The sequence below is a fragment of the Phalacrocorax aristotelis genome, chromosome 3, assembly GCF_949628215.1.
Source record: "Phalacrocorax aristotelis chromosome 3, bGulAri2.1, whole genome shotgun sequence".
Taxonomy (NCBI): Eukaryota; Metazoa; Chordata; class Aves; order Suliformes; family Phalacrocoracidae; genus Phalacrocorax; species Phalacrocorax aristotelis.
Window position 1 is genome coordinate 26,421,298 of NC_134278.1, and position 20,703 is coordinate 26,442,000.

General features: G+C 42.5%; 1 protein-coding gene across 5 annotated transcripts; it reads right to left on the minus strand.

Annotated features, from left to right (window-relative positions):
* Window positions 1–572: 572 nt before the first annotated feature.
* On the minus strand, window positions 573–12,053 carry LOC142054417 (glutathione S-transferase 3-like). Of its 5 annotated transcripts, none has more exons than XM_075086959.1 (8): window positions 11,855–11,898; window positions 10,372–10,488; window positions 7,490–7,596; window positions 6,732–6,783; window positions 3,119–3,251; window positions 2,626–2,767; window positions 1,437–1,568; window positions 573–907 (listed from the first exon to the last, which is right to left on the minus strand). In XM_075086959.1, exons 3-8 carry the CDS (start codon window positions 7,574–7,576, stop codon window positions 785–787), a joined length of 669 nt encoding a protein of 222 aa, XP_074943060.1. In that variant the 5' UTR covers window positions 7,577–7,596; window positions 10,372–10,488; window positions 11,855–11,898; the 3' UTR covers window positions 573–784. The 5 variants fall into 5 exon arrangements, with proteins under 5 accessions (XP_074943060.1, XP_074943063.1, XP_074943062.1 ...); XM_075086962.1 differs by lacking the exon at window positions 11,855–11,898 and adding an exon at window positions 11,759–11,827; XM_075086961.1 differs by lacking the exon at window positions 11,855–11,898 and adding an exon at window positions 11,008–11,043.
* Window positions 12,054–20,703: the final 8,650 nt, after the last annotated feature.

Below are 20,703 nucleotides of genomic sequence, written 5' to 3' on the forward strand. Positions count from 1 at the left end.
TCATTGGCTGTTTGAGGACGTGGCTCTGCCCTCCCCATCCTTTGAAGAGGTTAATCAGTGAAGAGGTACACAGACTTTGGTGCACTGGAAACACTGAAATAAGTTTGCCTGGAAGAATCACATCAAAAAGATAGAGGAAGAAACTAATGGAACATTATAAGAGCTGGTTCCTAGGCAAGGTCTGAGAAGTATGAGAAACCAGAGATTTGGCTGCGGTAACAGATGAAACGAATATTAATTTAGAAGTTTCATTCACACAATACTGTAAAAATAATGCAATATAAGTACTCACTGACAAAAATTTGTCTTGAAACAAGTCTACTTCCTTAAAGGACAAGTGATTCAATGAGTCTTCTTCTCTTTCTCCTCTCCAACAGCTCTTATTCTGACACCTATTTTCATCCAGAAAATATCTTCTTCAAGAAGTTACATTCTGACAATACTAACACTTCATCAGTCCTTTTCCAAATGAATAAATTCCCTACCCTACAAACAGTTCTTTGCTTTCATAGTCCTTTGTTTTCATGTTTTGCCAAACATTTGTTATCAGTAAAGACAAATCTACTGTCACATTGCCAGAGTAATCAGAATGCTTTATTTCCGTTTTGGATTTGTTTTGGGGTTTTTGTTTTTTTTTTGTTTGGTTGGTTTTTTTTTAACCATTGGTTTTAACTACAATGATACTAATTTACTGAGCTTCCTAATTCCTTTGGTTTGGGGCTTTGGTTGTTTGGTTTCTGGTTTTTTTTCAGTACTTTCTGTCTCGCTGAAGGTAGCAAGGCATTCATTTCTTAAAAATCTTCAACACAGTTTCTACGTAATGTTCATCTGGGGGGGGTTTCCTTGGGCTGCCAGGCTGCAGGAACTTCTTAATTGTAGGCATATTGCTCATTCTTATTTTAAAAGCCTAAAAAAATAAAAACAGAGTAAGAGAGAAATTCCAGCTACTCCAGTAGCAAACAGTGCTCCTTGCACAGAACAACTGCTTCCCCCTGCTGCTAGAAGAGATCCTAACATTCATTCAGATCACCTACACAGTCTCCTTCTGGCCAACAGGAGAAGGATCCAGCTGCTGCAAAAAGCCTGCTCTTACCAATGAAGGCAGTACTGGAGCAGACAATATCTAAATCTCTGCTGCCTGAAAGAAACTGAAGGCAAAAATTCAATATCCAGGAGCACCAGGGAGTAGTTTTGAAGGTACAAATACACTAACCCAGCTTTTTCTTTTCATTGCTGTTCTGATGGTGCAAACTACTGTGTGGGAAAACCAACGAACCATCTAAATCAATTCCCTCTTGTCCTTGATGTTAAGCAAACATATGATAGCAACAGTTCCTCAAGGAGCCCACACTCCTGATTTACATAGCACAGAGAGCTGATAACTTCAGGATTACCCTCTAGCTCCTGAATACAGGCATGCTCAATAACAAAATTACCTGCAACTGAGGAAACCCCGACAGCACAGCAGGTACTTTCTCCTCCACTGCTAAAATGGCTTCAATTAGCTGAACGTCTGCCCAGCTGAATTTGTTGCCCACGAGAAAGTCTTGGCCATGCTGTTTCAAAACCTGTAGAATACAAAAGAATGTGGGCTGCAGATGAGAACTGGGCGCAGGATGCCTGGCAGCTAAGCCTCACAGCACAGTTATAGAGCTGAACAGTGATTATATCTGAAATTTCAGGGTGGAGTTTTCAGCTGGAAGCTGTGAGCCTAAATCATTTCATTATTGTTGGGAAAAAATCTGAACTTTTGTAGTCCAAACTTTGTAGACTATGAACTTTGGTAATGATGAATGATGACAGGTGCTGGGAACAGGGACAAAACCTCACACTTAAGTAGACCAGTACCAGCCATAGAAATAGGGATAATGAAGGAACTAAAGAGTAACTTGGAGAATTTATAAAATTCATTTTTATATATTAGCCATTTAGAGGTTTCATTTAAAGTTATGTCCAATGTTTATACCATGAAGCAAACTTAGAAATGCAGAATTGCAATAGCTAACCAAAGGAAATCCCTGCCTTTGGGAAAAAGTTATTAAGTCATAAGAATTTCTAGGATGTTCTTTATTACTTTTTTACTGTTTTCCATCAAAACTAGATGACAGTTACAAAAGTGAGAAAGGTTGCCAGATGCCTGAGTCATATGGGTTTGTTTTGTTGTTTTCAAAAGTGGGATGTGCAGAAATCCATGACTGTTGTTTTGCTAAAGTACTCTGAATCTCTCTACCTGATTTATTTGCAAGGAATTTTTGCATTCTTCTAATGAAATTGTTCCTGAAATTAAGCATAGCAGAATGATGTGCGCTAAACAAATGTAAGAGTGGAACTCTCCCCTCAAGGAAAAAAGAAATAATACATGCTGGGTTTTACTTTCGTGAAAAGTTTTGCTGTATAGCTGAGAACATACTGATTTGTTTGCTTTGTAGATGTTCAGATACCACAGCCCAGACAACACAAGCCAATAAACAGAGAAAATGTTCTTCTGTATTTCCCCTTCTTTGAGAGAGCCAAGAAAGGTGAGGATTTGGGATTGACCTGCACTACAAACATGTTCTTATTTTGGGGAAACCTTTTGGTAATTGTAAATACAAGTTTTATAGACACAACCACACTGGCGCTTACCTTTTCAAAGACTGGGAAGTACCTGTTAGTTGCCCTCTCCTTAATCGAGTCAAGATTTTTCTCCTTTGCCTCAGGTGGAGAGAAAGGAAACATCAAAATAATTTGCATCAGATCTGTTATTCCTTCCACATACATGTCAATCCTATCGGTGGGGGGAAGACAGCAGAAAAGAGCACAGAAGTTATTTCATCTGTTTTCCAATTAACAAAGGCAACTTACAGGAATTTTATATCACCACCATAGTGCCAATTTTCACAGCCAAAACTAAACATACACTAAAGCTAAATATTTTTTAAAAGGAAGAAAGCCTGTTTCTGTTCAGCAGCATTTCAGAAGCAGTGGTTAAAACCCAAGCAAAGGCTGGAGTCCTTGCTTTTTATTGTGTTAGCATTTCTCATGCCTTTTTACTAGACTTACAGGATTGGATTTGTTATATATAATGCAGCTATCAAATAACAGATTGGTCATTAAGTGAAAAGAGGTGTTACGGTACAGGGCTCTCTCCTTCAAGTCTTTCCCATAGAGATTGTATTTCCCTGCGATGTAGCTGAGGATGGCTCTGGTCTGCACCATCTTCATCCCATCAATCTCAACCAGGGGCACTTGCTGGAACATCAGGACTCCATCTAGGGTAAAAAGTTGAGGGAAGGCTTGTTAGTTCCTCCTCGACTGCTAGCTTTACAGGAGAGTGAGAGACTGAGCACATTTCTGTTGCAGTGTAGGAGATCATTGATGTCTTGCCCTAAGTGTAAAACTCCATGCAGTAAACTAACATTGTGGGAAAGATCAAATATTGACCAGTCTGCATCACACTTTTGTAGCTAGGTTGTCACAGTGCAGCTGGGCCCCTTGCTTTGCAGCATTGCCAGGGCTTCACTGGCTGATGGGAGCTAGTATGGCCATGCTCCTTTGCACTTCTGGACCCTGCCTCATGCTGGCAGGAAAAGCCTGAACCAGCACTTTCAACCCAAGGGATCAGAGGAAAATAAAAATCTGTGTTAAACCTGAACTTAAAAAAAAATCCAATTATTCTGAATGCAGATCAGTTCCCTGGCAGGGACAAATAAACATGAGTAGTAATTACGAAAGGGGTAGTACCGTAGCAAGACTGAGCTGCTGGGATAAAGGAAGAGGTCAGGCCACATCAGCATCGTGAAGTCACAGAGTTAGAGGCAGGGACTATGACAGCAGTTGTTGTTTAAGTAAGTTTTACACAATCACTCCAGGGACAAGAGTTTGTGTGTCCCCATAGATTTTCATTACAGGGCTATCCTCAGTGTCATTCCACAATTTAAGATAGACCGCCACAATCCCTTCCTGCCTTTGTAGTCCCATTTTCTCCTGGTTCTGGTAGGAACATTTGTCTGAGCCTTCAGTGAGGCAGCTCTGAGAGCTAAGCTGACATAGACATTGATCATAGCAAAGTCAGTCTTTTCTAGACCAGTTTTCTGCTGGACTAATTCTTGGTCTTTGGAGATACTCCCTCCTCCATTTACACATTAAGAGCATCCAGAGAACAATCCCTCCTTGTTGAAATCACAGAAAAACTCCAAATCTAAATAGGCAGCTGCCACTTTGCATTGCTCAAAGTTAATAATTTCTTTTATTTTTATTGCTCAATTTTACTCTGTTCACTGCACCCTTCTTTTAGGTATAAAGATTCATTTTAATAGGCATGTCTGTCTGCTTTTTTTCCCACAGAGCTATTAAAATACTTTGCTAGCGTGGAATTAATAAACATTCTTCACTCATTCTATATTATTAATTTACAGTTTAAATTCAAAGAATAGTTCTCTCTACAGCAATGAATAGCCTGTGTTTGTTTCTTGTAAACATTCACAGAAAGACTGTTTTCATATCTTTCCAGAACACATCCTCTGCAGATTAAGGAAAAAGCAGTACTTGGTATCTATCTAGCAGAAACACAGAAGAGTGGGAAAACTAACAGCTCTGCAAGGATATTTTTCAGTAGAAAGATACATGAAGTGAAAAATTAAATCTGACTTTCTTGCCCTTGGCAAGAAGTGTGATGCAGCAAATGTGAGTGACCTGCATGCACGGTTTGTTTCTTATCTACAGAAAAGAGGGATTTATCTCTTACAACAAGCAGCAGACTGCTTCTCCTCATTTTGCAGTGAGAACCACTTCACATAGCCACCGCATAGAATATATATGCAGGATTAAAAGCAGTTTGCCAATTGTTTTGTGGATTGCATTGTGCTGTCTGAAGGTGGTCTGCAGAGCATATGCTAAAACCCACACATTTTGACCTGCTATCTGTCACAGACCAGCAGAGCTTCTTCTCAATATCCAGGGACCACCCTGGGAAACCTGTGGCTGCACAGATTGAGCCAAGATAGTTGTCTCTCAGGCCAATGTGTAAAGCTCACTGTCTGGCCAGGCCAATGCTATTTAACTCTCAGCCTCCAAAACAGCTGTTGTCTGCAAGCTGCCTGTGGGGAACAGCCCCTGGCCCAGGCTTCATCCTGGACACTGCTGAATCATCAGCTGGCATGGGCTAAAGCCATGTCTGAACCGTTCTAACAAGGTGGTGGTGTCTAAACACAGGATACCCTGGCAAAAAGCATGTTGGTAGGGAGAGAAAAAGTTACAGGGAGAGGTAATGTGGGGTTATTCATGTTCAGTCCTGCCCTGCACAACTGGCAGCATTCCAGAGGTGCCTTTATCAGGATGACTAAGTAATTTGGCTTTCATCAACCCGTTGTATAAAAGCCCAGCTTTTTCTTTGTATTCTCACCATCTTAAGCCCAATATATATACATAAAAGCCCTCGATCTTCTTCAGAAAACTTCCCTATCCTTTTCATCACCACTTAATTCTTCTATCTGGATATGGATACGCTTGGACACTGTATCCAGGATTGTACCACTCTGTCTGGATTAATTAGTCCTGTGAAGCAAATTCAGATTTGAGTTTTCATATTTAAAGCTATAATTGGTGTCTCTCCACCCACGTTGTCAGATTTCCAGCCAGCAGGACCTGCAGCTTTAATTCTGATCTTCTTGATACCGCATCTTTTAATTCTTGTTTATTTTAGTTTTCCTGTCAGAATTTCTTTAAACACAGCTCTCATTTTCTGAGCAGGCAGCCAGAATGCAGCTTAGTCCTCTTCCAAGTCTCCTAGTATGTCTTGGCAAGTTCAGCCTGCTGTGAGGTTTCTCTTACATGTCTTGGGCAGCAGGTAGACTGTGGGGCAGGTGCACTCTAGCGCTTCTCAGTCCCAACTCCTTCCCCAGCCTGGCACCAAGGTCCTTCCAGGGTGACTGCTGGGTTTCATCTGGCCAAATATCAAGGGCAGTGGCTGGTGGTATGCACTGGTGTTGGGAACTGGTCTCACTCCCAAGGTTGACGCAAAACCTTTGTAGCTCACTGCTTTGACCATGTCAGACTGTCTGCAGGTCTCCCTGCTGGCTCCCTGTTTTTTAACTGAGGGAAGCTCCATGGCTCAGGCTTATCCTGCTGAGGGCTGTCACTAGTGTGTTTGCACAGAGCCTAGCACAAAGGAAAACTGGCTTTTCTGGGTGTTCTGGTGCTATGCCAGCCTTTCATTTAGAGGCTTATCTCACTGAGGTTCAGAACTGACATACAGGTAGATCTATACTAGTCAACTCAACAACAGCTCAGGCCAGCTGGCACAGACTGGCCACATTTGCTCTATGCAGCTCTCTGCCTATAAAACATGGTGGTCACATCCAAATCACACCTTGGAAATGGCCCCTGGCCTGGACAACTCCCAAATGATGCCTAGAAATTGCTTTGTGGAGTGCTATTTGCCCTGGACCAGAAGTGTGCCAAGATCCATGCTAACAGCTCAACAGCACAGGTAATTAAGTTGCATTAAGTAGGAATGCTTGCTACCCCTGTTTAATGTACTGTGATAAACTTGGTCACGGAAGCTTATGGGCATTTAGCTAATAGGAATTGATCGGCACTGGAAAGAACAAGTTACTCAAAGCTAGTATTTCAGTATTCTAGGTGTGCACCTAGAAGTTTGCACTGGTTTAAATAAACTGATGTTAAGCCATGAATTTAGCTAAATTGGAGCAATTTTTTAAAGGACTAAGCCTCAGGTGTCAGATTCTTACCTTTGATTAACTTTTCATACTGCTCTCTTGTCTCCAAAAAAATTTCTTCAAACTGGAAAAGGAGAGAGTGTTACACTGCTGTATTTGAACCTTTTTCTTCTGTAAGTGACTGCACATAACCATACACAGAATGAGCCAACCAAGCAAAAGATAGTGAGTCAGATCTTCAACTGTGCTGTTTGGCTGCAGGTGTCCTGAGTATCCCCCACCCACCCTCAGAGCTGGGGAGGAGCAGAAGGCTTGGCCACTTCTGCCTCAGGGCACTGATTCAGAAGTAACCTTAGTGCAGGTAGAAACAGAGCACAGACATCTACAGGAGGAAGACAGGTTGCAGCCAGTGCCAAGAGAAGCACAAGGTAAATCAATTATTTCTAACCCCACACAAGGGCATGTAAGCCAGCAACACTCTTTTATTTATATACATTATAACTGAAAACTCAGTAAGACTGAGTAAGGTGGTTTTGCACAGCTGGAAAACTCAGATTTATTAAGTGCCTTTAAATAAATCCCCATTTTGACCCATTATAATTAATTATTTCAGGGGACTGATACCAGCTTTATAAAACTCCAAGCTCCACCAAGTTTGCACCCCAAATATTAACCACTGAACAGGGTAGTTACAAACATGCAGTGCCACTGGCCAAATGAATTTAGACACCTCCTTGCAGCTGTTTATCCTCCACATGCATTTTTAATTGTTCCTTACTGAGGCCAGCTGAAAACACCAGTCTGGAATACTGTAGTGAGTGTCAACCAACCTCCACACCAGCTGCAGCCAGCAGCCATCGTACAGGCTCCATTCGCCCCCTTCCATTACAGTAGGTAAGCCTGGGCTTCCCCGACATGCTTCTGAGCAACTGGTTCCCTGAAAAACATAAAGCAGAAAACAGTGTCTCATAAAATTGGCATAAGTACCATTACTTTGTGTGGAGGAGGAGCTTTTCATTCTCACTCTGCCTGTTGGAATTGCACTGCATTTGGTTTAAAACATAAATGAGAGATGGACCAGTGACATTGCACAGCCTGTGCTAGGAAAGGAAAGATGTGCAGATCTGAAGAGTCTTCCCCAGTGCTTCTAGGGAGGTTTTTTTATGATTATAAGCAAACACGGACATGTTTAGACAAGTGATATGAGTCCTGAGCTACAGGGGGAAATCCTTGCCGCATTTTAAGACAATTATACAAAGCCACTGAAAAATCTCACCACATCCTCAGGGTAGTTATCCACTTAGCCTCACTGCCATCATCCTCATTGAAAAGAAGAAAAGGAAAACGTGTTTTACTGCTATGCTGAAATTTGCCTAGCTTTGTTTGGCAGATGTCAGAGAGTATTTTGCAGTTTTAACTGCCATCCACTTCTTTCCTAAAGCAGGGGCCAATGAATTACTAATCTTCCCTTTATTCCATGAAACAGGCTGAGCTTCCTTGGTGGTCCTATTGAATGGCTGCAGCCTGTTTCCTTGCTGCTTCCAACAGCCTAGAGCTATCCCTCAAAGCCAGATCTGGAACCTGGCTGCATTCGCTTCAGGTGCCCCCAGAAGTATCCCCCAAGCCACCGGGGACCCCCATGCCCAAGGGACTGGCACATCAGAGGCTGTCTGAAGCTTGCTGTAACAGCACCTCTCTCTGCACCATGAGCAACAGAACAAGCATGTGGCAGACAGCAGGTCTGTATTGAGCTGTTCCATACGTAGGAACAACCAGCTGGACTAGTTGTGCTGACACTTGAGTGTAAGCGTCTGCAAATCCAGGCTTTAATTTCTTTATGCTTCATTGCCCTAATTACTAAAAACTGTGACTAGCATTCCCCTGTCACAAAGATTAGTATCACACACTAATGATTGGGAGAAAAAAAGCTTAAAGACGGGTATACTAATCATGTCCTAATGGGTCAGAAACCAGAGAGTAGAGTGCCTGATTTAAAAAAATAATTTTTACAGATGACCCCAGTATTCTCAGAGCTAATAGCCAAAGCGTCTATATTAAGTCTGTCACACTTTGTGTCCGCATTACATTTCCCATTAGAGTCAGGTTCAGTATGCTCTAGTGATGTGGTTTCTCAAAGTCAGAGTCCTTTGTAAGTGTGCTTAAAAAAAAGTGTGCACATTTGGAACATACTTTGCCAAAACTTTATTTTAAAGAACAATCAGATTGAGAGTTCTCCCTTGAGCGATTCTGGTAAAAACTAAGTCATGTTACTACAATAAACAGTGATATTTTGGGTAATTTAGACAATATAATCCAAATACACATCGAAGAAAAAAGGATCACCTCCAGTTTGGAAGTGCAAACAGCTGTTGCGCATTACAATATTTTGCCTCTAAGACAGTGGTTTTATTAGTTTCTGCATGTTGTGTGACTAGCTTTTAATATATGGCAGTGCAGCTCATCTATGTAGTTCCCAACAGCTAACCAGTGCCTCTTCCGTTGTCATACTGCTCAGATACATTGCACCTATACAATGTCAACACAGATTGCACCAACTTGTAATGTGCAGGCTCTTACAGCAAATAAGACTTTTGCTTTAACTACAAAAGCCAAAGACCACAACACCAAGGATATTACAACTTAATCCTCCTGGAAAATGTATCTATTGTTTGCAAAACAAAAACAGGAGGAGTGAAAAGCCTTGGGTATCATGTTATCATTTCACATGAACAAGAAATTTTATATGGCATTATGTGAGAAGAACAATGACAAATGGAGAATAAAAATCTGTCATTACCTTGATTTTTTTTAAGTTAAGAATAACTCTGTCAGCCATAAGTGGATTTTAATTGTCTTAAGCTTCTGACACAGAGAAAACCCCTTGGTTTTTACTGAAGTGTCCTCAATCTTTAGATCCACTGAATGTATCTCCAGTGACTATACAGGGACCTGACACATGTAGCTCCATACAGACAGCTACATTTCAGTGCCTGGATCTGGACCGGAGTCTTGCCCTGAGGGCTCAGTTTAGTTGCCCATTCCTATGTGTCTACCGACACCTGAGATTCCCTAAAGGTGGGCAGATGATACAACCATCAACTTACTGGAGACAGGGCAACTCTTTCTACCTTAAATCAGTATACCTATGCCTTTTTGCATTTATCTGGAGAAAGGTACAGCTAACATAGAAAGACTCCCTCAGGACTTCAATCATCCTCCACTACTTTTCTAAAATTTTAGTAAAAGATTTGCAGGATGTTGTGTTTTAAAAAAAAATTGATACCTTTTTGATACAATATGTTGATGATTTATTAGTAGCCAAGGAATCTTGTAGGGCGGATACCCATTCCTTACCGTTTGCCTTAGCTGAAAAGGGCTATCAGGCCTGTCCACATAAGTTACAATTTTTATAAGAGAAGTATAGAATATCTGGCTGACATTCTCCAAAAAGAAGAGCAGCATTTATGTGAAAACCATATTAAAAGCATTCAAAATCTCCCCCGACCAGTCACTAAAAACAAACACAAGCCTTTTTAGGAGCTGTAGGATTCTGCAACCTCTAGATAGCTGCTTTCAAGGAAATGGCAAAACCCCTGGTACTTATTATTGCTCAAGATGCTGGAGGACCCATTCACTGGACAACAGACAAGGTAAAGGCATTCAAGCTTTTGAGGCAAGCCTTGGGACTGCCAGACTATGGTAAACCATTTACCTTGTTTGTACAAGAAGGGCAAGGGCTAGCCTCTTGGAGGTAACTAACGCTGAACACTGGTACACTACTCCCTTCACCTGGGGAAGGAACTCAACTTCACGACTGTGTAGAAACCACCTGTGAAGACAAAAAGACTCAAGAAGATTTAACAAATGTGCCATTTCTAAATCCCAATCTGGAACTATCTGTTGGTGGGTCCTCACAAAATCTGAGCAGCAACTGGTTACGGGTTATTCAATAACTGTTGTGAATGAAGTAGTGAAGGCTTCACCACTCAGTCCGAAGCTGAGCGCACGAGCAGACAAATTAATTGCATTAACAAAGGTCTATTAGCTAGCCATGGAAAGACTGTAAATATTTATGCCAATCCTCAGTTTGCATTTGGAGTATGCCATGCTACCGGGCAGTTACAGAAGCTGCGTGGGCTTACAACTTCTAGTGGAAGTAAAATATCAAATGCTCCACAAATTACTGAATTGTTAAAAGCTATACAATTGCCAGAGAAACTTGCTATCATTCATCAGCCAGGCCATACCAGCAGAAGGACAAAAAAAAAAAAAAAAGAGATAAGAAATAGTCTAACAGATATTTCTGCTAAAGCCACAGCATGACAGGCATATGAACCACGAGGCTTACAAGCAGTCCAACAGTCTGACCTGGTGTTGCCCACTCCTGAAAAGATATATTTGACTGTGCCTGCTGAAGAAATTGACTCTTGCAAAAGGTACAAGTGACCAAAGACTCCCAGGGAATATGGAGAGCAGGTATGGAAAACCTTCCTGTTTTACCTAAGTAGTACCTAATTCCCATAGCAAAGATTAATCACCATCCTGGGTGTTTTGGAAGTTCTGCACTAGGCCAGACAATGCTGAAAAATTGGTTCACTCCAGGAATTTATGCTGCAGCCAGATAAGTAACCATGTCTTGCATGCACTAAATTTAGCCTTAATTAACATTTAGCAAAGACCTCAACCCAAAATTTGTCTATATACAAATGTTTTTACTGCTTTTGTCTAAACCCCATATTTCCATCCTCTTTCCTAGTGAGTCTTAATGACATGCCTGCCCTGAATTTCTCTGAGGATGATTCTCAGCAATATAGGAACCATTTGAGAGGGGATGGTCTTTCAGAAACAGCATTATCTGCACTCAGTGTGAAGTGCTCTTTAGCCCTGGAACTGGAAGCAGAGTCCAGCATACCAAATGAGCCAGCTTTTCTGCCCAAACCCACAAGATACCACCACAGTGCTAGAGGCTTGCACTCTGTTCTCCCACCCACCTTTGCCTTCCCGCAGTTTGTCCCCTCAGTGGTTTCATGGCTGCCTTGCTCAGCTCTGAACTGCACCGCAGGATTCATTTCCTGGTTAAAAAAATGTCTTTCTCTTACTTTCTCTCTCCTGCAGCTTCCAGCTGGTGAGTAACTATCCAGCCATGCTTAGTCTACCTGGCACATGAACTAAAGAGAGCAGAAAATTTGCATTACCCCAGCAGATGCCCTGATAAATTTGGAAGCAGCTTCACTATAAATAGTCACTCAAACACTTTAAGAAAAAGGAATTTATAAGTTAGCACTTACCTCCTGACCTTAACTCAGCCTCCGCCCAGCACAGGCAAGTTCCCTGGGGGCGTTTAAACTTTGGATAGAACTTGGGGGAGTTTCCAGCCATACCCAATTAGAGAGGAAAATCTCTCATTCCTATTAAGGTGGCACTACCCAGCTTAAAGACGTACGTGTCTGAAAACTGCCATCCAAAGCAGAGACTGTTTTTCATTTTGCCGATTTGACTATACCATCTGGGCAGCCTCATAGTTTCTATGGTAGCCATCTATTCAAACTGCTCTCTTGGACTTATTGGGGCATTTTAACCAAATACAAGGGCAAGACACTCTAAAACACTGAGAAAATTATAGATTTTTCTGGGTCATATTTAGGGTAATAGTAACTATTTAAAGGCTAGCCACTGAAGTTCCTAGGCTTATTTCACTATTTATCAGTAACCCAGGTTTTTATTTTCAGTGAATTATGGCACAGAAAAGATAGCCAAAGTATGGGATAACAATGCTTAATTACTTTGAAATACAGTTTGCCAGTATCAAACTTGCTTAGTGATAACTTAGTATAAAAAATAGACAAACAGTTTACATCACAACTTACCCCATGGCTTAAGGCAATAGGATTAATGTTGGAAGTTGAGTGTACAATACGCAGTTAGAGCTGAAATAAACCATGATTTTCCTACCCTGTTTCCATGAAAAATAACTGCTTCACCCTGCTATGTACATTTCAGGTGAAAATACCAAACCTGAAAGTGAACGCGCAAGGATGGCATAGCAGATGGGAAATGGGATTTGGGTGCCAGTTATCAGGTTCTCCTCTCTGGCATAGACCCACATGTGATGTTGGGCATCACTTTACACCCCTGCAGCAGATGTCAGTACAGCTGATCTGAAGATCTGTTCACAGAACCCACACTTATCAAAACTATATTTATCAGTCTGAAGCCATGGCTGTACTAACACAGCACCTCAAGATCGGGAATCTCAGGACAAAAATCTCCAGGTAACTCTCTTGAGGAAATCCCCCCAAAGCTGCTACTTTCTTTTTTTCTCCATAGTTGGAGTTTTGTTATCATTTCTCTGCCTGCAGTTGCAGGCAGTCTCTTCTAGAGGATGTACTTCCACTAGAGGGTTATTGCAAATTTGTAACGTACATGCTTCAAAGGTTGATGGTATCAGCAAAAAAAACCCAACTGTGTGGTGTTTCTTTACACTTTGCCTAATTCTAACTCTCTCTGTTTCATCATTTAGTGAATAAAGCACAGCATTAAATATATACTTCGTATTGTTCTATGTCAAACCTGGTTACCACCTCCCAGACAATTCCTGAGTATGGGTTGGCAGTCCAGCATAGGCCCAGAACTGTTCCCCACGGGCAGCGTGGGTATGGCACCCTATTTTGGGAGCTAGGAGTGTGGCATAAATGCATGCTGTACCATGCTAGCAGGCAGCGGTGACAGCCGACTGTTCCCATATGCCTAAACCACTAATGTAGGAGTGTGGCATGTGCAGGAAGGGGTAGCTGAGTAAGGAGCATTTTTTCATACTGGTCCATGATGGTAGCACTGAGTCAAGATAAATCTATTCCTGCTTTTGAGGTCTTTGATATCAGCATGTATGTGAGTGCAAGAGTTGGTTCAGGAACAGTGACCATGGAAGAGCATGCAAGTAATTACTGCCGCCTCGTCCTTTCCGCAGACTCAAATGCTGCCAATGGCAGCAGTAGGCTTGATGGCAAAGAAGAAGGGGAGGAAGAGGTCCCTGATTTGAGGCTCAGGGGGGAGTCGTCAAGCAAAGCATTCTGATGCTTTTTGGATTTGCTGAACATGGCCACATCCAACTTTGACTGTTGTTCCCCTTCCACACATTCCTGTTTGCCGGAAAGACTTTCCCCCTTGTTCTCTTTTTATTTTGCTTCCAGCACGGCCTTTCCTAATGTAATTATAAAGCTCCTTTGACATCCAAAGGTATTGTGTCAATGAGGTTACTGTTATCTGTAACTTGAATAGCTGTTCTGTAAAACTCTAGAGTAGAAAAGAAAATGAGGGTTTTTTTACAAACAAATTGTTAAGCAATGCCCTGAGTATGCAGGCAGCTGGCATGGAGCACAGATACCACTTAAGTGATATTGCATTGGGCATAGGCAGATTTTAAATAGTGCATATACCATGCCCTGGCATGTCAAGTTCCCACTGTGCTCTGTGGACACATTTAATGTGCTGTAGGTTAGACAAGTCCAAAGTCTTCTTGAAACATACATGCCTGAAATCCTCACAAACCATTAAGCAGTTGGCTTTGGGGACCACGCCTGGTTCCAGCTTCTAGCATCATCCTCTCGGAGCTGGGGACAGGGTATATAACTAACTACCACTAGGAAATTAAACCAGGGGGGTTAAGAAGATTCTTCCCATGCTGCTTATTGAGTACCTAAACTGAAGAACACCAACAGTGTGATAAAAAATCAGAGTCCACATGAATAGTAGATCAAGTCATGTGTCACTCAAATGTAGACTTGCTGCAAAGCTTCAGTGCCTGCTCTGGCTCTGCCCTGGAAGCTTTGCTGACCACCTGAGGACAAGGTAAACCAAGCCTGTATTCAACCTCACGCATATTTCTGTGAGCTGATTGGCACTTACCTGGACCACCAGCACAGAAAAGTCTGAGAACAGTAACTCAAATTCTGGTTTTACCCATTGCGCTGCTGGTGAGGGGACGCTACATAGAGAACCAGCTTACAGAATGTTATTTGGGTCATTTAGTCTTTATTGATCTAAGTATCTCAACACGGTCAAAAGGCTGATTTATATAGGCACAGCATAGGCAAGATCAAGGATTCAAAGCCAACTGAATAATAAACATAGTAGTACAAATTTCATTGTGAAATATTTATCTTAAATAATTCATGTATTATAATGACTGCATATTTTGATAGAAACTTGTGTATGTTTCCTCTGTGTAGTCTCTTTTGTGCTGTGAACCTTTCTAAGACTCTCAGTTTATGTGCGTTGTTACAACTAATACTAATAATGATCTAAGCTCAGGTTTAAAGAATCTTATTTTCAAAAGAGGTTGTAAAGAAATGAAGCAGAAATGTGAATCCTATTTTTATCTGATGGACAACAATTTGGGTTTTTTCTCCACCCACAAAAGTTTTTTTTTGCAATAAAAGAAAGATAAAAATTGATCATCTGAAAAAATTTAAAATCAGCTCTCATCCTGTAAGAAATTTTTTGTTTGTTTTCATCCTTTTTTTAATAAAACCAGATTTATTTATACTTCTCAGACAAGGAGAAATAGGGTTTATTGACCACAAGTCCGGTTCTTCTCTTATAAAACAGTTTTGCTTCACTGAAGTTCATGTTTCCCTGGAGTTCGTCAAAATTTCATAAGACACTGTAACCCTAATATGTATTTCAGCGTTAATTTACCTTCAAAGGCAGATATTCTCACCTTCCCTTAAACTGTCTTACACACGTCTGTCAGCATAAAAAGATTCAATGATACAAGATTAGTGACACATTATTTATACAATCCAGAACTATCCCATTTTGAAGACGCTCTTTATTCACTGTTTGGTACCATGTTCAGAATTATAAAATGTATGGGTTTTAATGACATTTATGAGTAATGTTCTAACTTTGCATTTACCTTTCTTGCAGATAACATAAAACAGTTTGTGAAATGTAACTTGGCATGCTCTTTAATGATGTTTTCATCATTAAATTAATTTGTTCATGTTACATGTGCAAGACTACATACACATCTAGAAAAACAAAGAACAAAGTTGAACTAGGAAAAACAATTGAAAAATGACAGCAGGCAGAATCTGGCTTCATTACCTGGTAAAAAAAATCTGTTTGCTAATGTTACAGCTTCTTCATCTGGTGGTGGCTTTTGCTGGCTGCCAGGCTGGAGGAACTTCTTATTTGTGGCAATATTGCTTACTCTTGTTTTAAAAGCCTAAAACTGAAAACAATGCAACTTCTAAGAATTGGGGTGGGAAAGGTTCTAATGACAAGCCAACACAAGCCTGTGAAATCAGCTTCATCAGATGGTGGCTCAGTGCTGATGATGAGGGAGGAGGCAGTTTCCTAGGAGTAGATGGTACAACCTCAGAAAAATGTAGGTGCAAGTCAGATGGTGCAAGTCAGATGGTACAAGTCTACATGGCAAGGTATAAAACTATGCAATGATCAGCAGTGGGTTAATCTGCCTTTCAAAATGTAATCTTTCAGCACTAGAGAGCTGCTTAACCCCTGAATGTTCACTACCTTTCAAGATTTCACAGCATTTATTATTATACCCTATAATGGGGTATGGCTTGCAGACATGCTTCCAGTCATAGGCTGAGGTTAACCATGCCTTACAGATAAATTGCCATCTGGTGATATTTATTCATTTCTGTTGACTGCAAAAGTAGTCATAGTTCAAAAGTGGGCATCTAGTACTTAGAGGTTTAAAGTTACTGTACCACGCTCTGTCCTTTAGGTCCTTCCTATAGAGATTGTACTTTTTGGACTGTATGGCTGAGGATGGCTCTGGTCTGCACCATCTTCATCCCACCAGTCCCTACTATGGGCACTTGCTGAAAGAGCAGGGCTCTATCTGGGGACAGAAAAAAAGTAACATCAGTCTAATTCAATGCCCACAACTCTTGTGTTGTTGAAACGGAGCTGAGACACACGCCTAGTAGTTTTCACTGTAGAGTTTCACCTGTAGAGGTGAAATTTCCCTCCTGCAACAGATAGAAGAGCCTTTTCTAGGAGCAAGATTGGGGATTAACACAACTCTGCATTTCAGGTGCCGAGTGCAGCCTCCCAGCAGCCTGCTGAAGGCTCCTCTGCACCAGCAGTGCCCAGGCAGGGATCTGACATCTGGCTTCTATGCACCTCCTCTGCAATGCAAACTTCCCCGTCTTGAACCCCAAAGCAGTGGCCAACACACACAAGCGTAGCTCCCAGGCCACCAGCAGGTCCCAGTAATCCCCACAGCCTGTTTGGATACCAGCCGAGCAGCAAGGCTTATTTGTACCACATAAAAACAGATGCTGGTGTATGGGGTGTAGGCAGCCAGTGCTGGCAGCACTGGGGGGCTGCAGGGCGGCCTCTGTGAGGAGCGGTGGGGGCTGCCCTGTGCCAGGCACAGCCGGTTCCAGCCGGCTCCAACCCACCCACCCCAGGGGAATATATTTAAGAAGGGGCAAAGCACTGCATGGCAGAGTGTGAGGGAAAAACAGTGTGAGAAACAGCCTTGTGAACACCAAAAGGAGAAGGAGAAGGAGAAGGAGGAGAGGAGGTAGAGGAGTTGTGAACAAAGGAGGGAGGTTGATCCTGGGAAGAAGAGGAGCGGGAGGGAAGTGTTTAAGTTTTTGTCTTTGTTTCTCACCATCCAACTCTATTTTAATTGGCAATAAATTAAAATTAATTTTCTCCAAAGCAAGTCCATCTGACAGTAATTGGTAGGCGATCTTCCTGGTTTTTTATCTTGACCCCCAAGCTTTTTTACCATATTTTCTCTTTCTGTCCTGTGCAGGAGGGGCAGTGAGAAAGCAGCTGGGTGGGCATCTGGGAGCCAGCCACAGCCACTCCACCACAGCTACTGACAGAAGGAAAAAGATGGCAGCTAGCAGCCTGAGCCTAAGCACTAAATGCACACATCATTTTGAGCTAATATTCCCTCAGGCTGGGAAGACTGAAGACTGGTTTTCATGGTACTATACAAGGAAACAAAATCTTGTAGAAGTCATTCAAGACTGTCAAACATCTTACCTTGCAGTAACTTCCTAGGCTGGTCTCTGTTTTCTAGAAATTATCCTTCAAACTGGAAAGGTAACAAGGTAAGTGAGTCAGGAAAGATGATCCTCAGGCCGCAGCCACCTTTCCCATGCCGCTAAACACTGGGGTAGAGATACAGCATGCTGTTAAACACAGGCCAGGAACAAAGAACTTTGGTGTTGAAAGGTGATTTTTACAGAGGTGAAAATAAAAAATTCTTTCCTTAAAATGTATCTTTTTTAAATTATGCATTTCTGTGCCTAAGTACAGCAATAGTGATAACTGCGTTGTATAGAAAACATAGTGATGCTCCTCTCAGAGATAAAGTGATTCAGTAAGTGAAACTTACTTACAAGGAGTTATTTTGTAAGAGTATGTTAATTGCTGTACTCATGTAGCCAGTACATTTTCGCAGTAGTTTTATAAATGCTTAAGCTGATCTATGCAACCGAAAAGAATGCAATTAAGAACATGGTCATACCTCATTTGTGGCTTGCAGCCACTTGTTCCTACTGCCTAACCTGTGCTGGCACCAGCAACCTAGCTAACCGTGTGATTAATTGTCTGAGCCAGTAAAAAAATCACTGTTAAAATAAAAAGTCTAGAGTTTTCAACTGGTTCAGCTTATGCTGTAAATAGTAAGACAAGAAAAGCAGGGAAGGAGACAGTGTAGGCAAGGGAAGCTTGTCTTTTTTGGTGAGAGAGTTGGCTGTTAAACCACAGCCTGACCATTCACTATGAATAGGATACACAGATACATCACAGGATATACACAGGATATACGCAGCATATACAGATACATCAGAAAAAAAAGTATAGACCTTGCAGGGGTCTTGGTGTTGTCTGCAAACTTACTGAGGGTGCACTTGATCCCCTCATCCAAATCATTGATAAAGACATTAAACAAGACTGGCCCCAACACTGAGCCCTGGGGAACACCGCTTGTGACCAGCTACCAACGGGATTTAGCTCCGTTCACCACAACTCTCTGGGCTTGGCCATCCAGCCAGTTTTTTACCCAGGGAAGAGTAAAAGCCATGAGCCGCCTGTTTCTCTAGGAGGATGCTGTGGGAGACAGTATCAAAGGCTTTGCTATAGTCCAGGTAGACAACATCCACCGCCTTTCCCTCTTCCACTAGGTGGGTCACCTTGTCATAGAAAGAAGTCAGGTTGGTCAGGCAGGACCTGCCTTTCTCAAAGCCATGCTGACTGGGCCTGATCCCCTGGTTGTTGGTTAGCTCACTCAAGATGAACCACTCCATAACCTTCCCCAGTACCAAGGTCAGGCTGACAGGCCTGTAGTTCCCTGGATCCTCCTTCCAGCCTTTCTTGTAGATGGGCATCACATCAGCAAGCCTCCAGTCATCTGGGACCAACCCTGTTAACCAGGACTGCTCGTAAATGATGGAGAGTGACTTGGCGAGCTCCTCTGCCAGCTCTCTCGGTAGTCTTAGGTGGATCCCATCTGGCCCCATAGACTTGTGAGTGTCCAGATGGAGCAGCAGGTCGTAAACTGCTTGATTCTGGATTATGGGGGGTTTATTCTGTGAACTGTCCTTGCCTTCCAGCTCCAGGGGCTGAATACCCTGGGGATAACTGGCCTGACTGTTAAAGACCGAGGCAAAGAAGGCATTTAGTACCTCAGCCTTTTCCTCATCCTCAGTTGCAATGTTCCCCTCCACCTCCAACAGAGGATGGAGGTTCTCCTTGATTCTTTTTTTGTTGTCGATATATTTGTAAAAACATTTTTTGTTATCCCTTACAGCAGTGGCCAGGCTGAGCTCTAGCTGGGCTTTTGCTTGCCTGCTTCTGCGCCTGCAAGACTTCCTTCTTGAAGAAAGCCCAGTCTTCCTGGACCCCTTTGCCCTTCAGGGCTGCCTCCCAAGGTACTCTCCCAGCCAGTGTCCTGAACAGGCCATAGTCTGACCTCCTAAGTCCATGGTAGTGGTTCTGCTGACCCCTCTTCTTACTTCGCCAAGAATCAAGAACTCAAACATACTGTAGTCACTAAGCCCAAGACAGCCTCCAACCACCACATCTCCCACCAGTCCTTCTCTGTTTGTGAACAGGAGGCCAAGTAAGGCACCTCCCCTGGGAGGCTCACTCACCAGCTGCATGAGGAAGTTATCTTCCACACACTCCAGGAACTTCCTAGACTGTTTCTTCTCAGCTGTGTTGTATTCCCAGCAGATATCTGGTAAATTGAAGCCCCCCACTAGAACAAGAGTAACTGATTGTGATACTTCCTCCAGCTGCTTGTAGAACACTTCATCTACCTCTTCATCCTGCTTGGGTGGTCTATAACAGACCCCCAGCAGGATATCTGCCTTGTTGGCCTTCCCCCTCATCCTTACCCATAAACACTTGACCTTATCATCAAAGTCGCTAAGCTCTATGCAATTGAAGCACTAACATAAAGAGCTACCCCACCACCTCTCCTTCCTCGCCTATCCCTTCTGAAGAGCTTACAGCCATCCATTGCAGCACTCCAGTTGTAAAAGCCATCCCACCATGTCTCTGTGATGGCAACTAAGTCATAGCTATCCCACTGCACAGTGTCTTCCAGCTCCTCCTGTTTGTTCCCCATGCTACATGCCTTGGTGTAGATGCACTTGAGCTGGGCTGCTGGTTTCACCCCCAACCCTGGCACGCCAGCCTTAGGCTCTGCTCTGGTGGGCCTGGATACATCCCCCATCCCCTTCAAACCTAGTTTAAAGCTCTCTCGATGAGCCCTGCCAACTCATTTGCAAGAATCCTTTTCCCCCTTTGAGTTAGGTGAACTCCATCTACTATCAGCAGGCCCGGTGTCGTGTAAACCTCCCCATGATCAAAAAAAACCAAAATTCCACCAATGATGCCAGCTTCTAAGCCACATGTTCATCAGATGAGTCTTCCTGTTCCTTTCAGTATTGTTTTTCCCTGCCACTGACGGGATTGAGGAAAACACTTCCTGCGCTCCTGATCCTTCAACAATTCGCCCCATTGCCCTGAAGTCCCTTTT

What these genes read in the sequence shown, in the direction of transcription:
- LOC142054417 (XM_075086958.1), bottom strand. Translation starts at nt 12,038, where the DNA reads ATGGCTGGAAACTCCCCCAAGTTCTATCCAAAGTTTAAACGCCCCCAG. An exon ending in TGGCTGCAGCTGGTGTGGAG is followed by an intron (nt 6,784 to 7,489) that starts GTTGGTTGACAC and finishes CTCCTTTTCCAG; the next exon opens with TTTGAAGAAATTTTTTTGGA. An exon ending in GTATGAAAAGTTAATCAAAG is followed by an intron (nt 3,252 to 6,731) that starts GTAAGAATCTGA and finishes TTTTTACCCTAG; the next exon opens with ATGGAGTCCTGATGTTCCAG.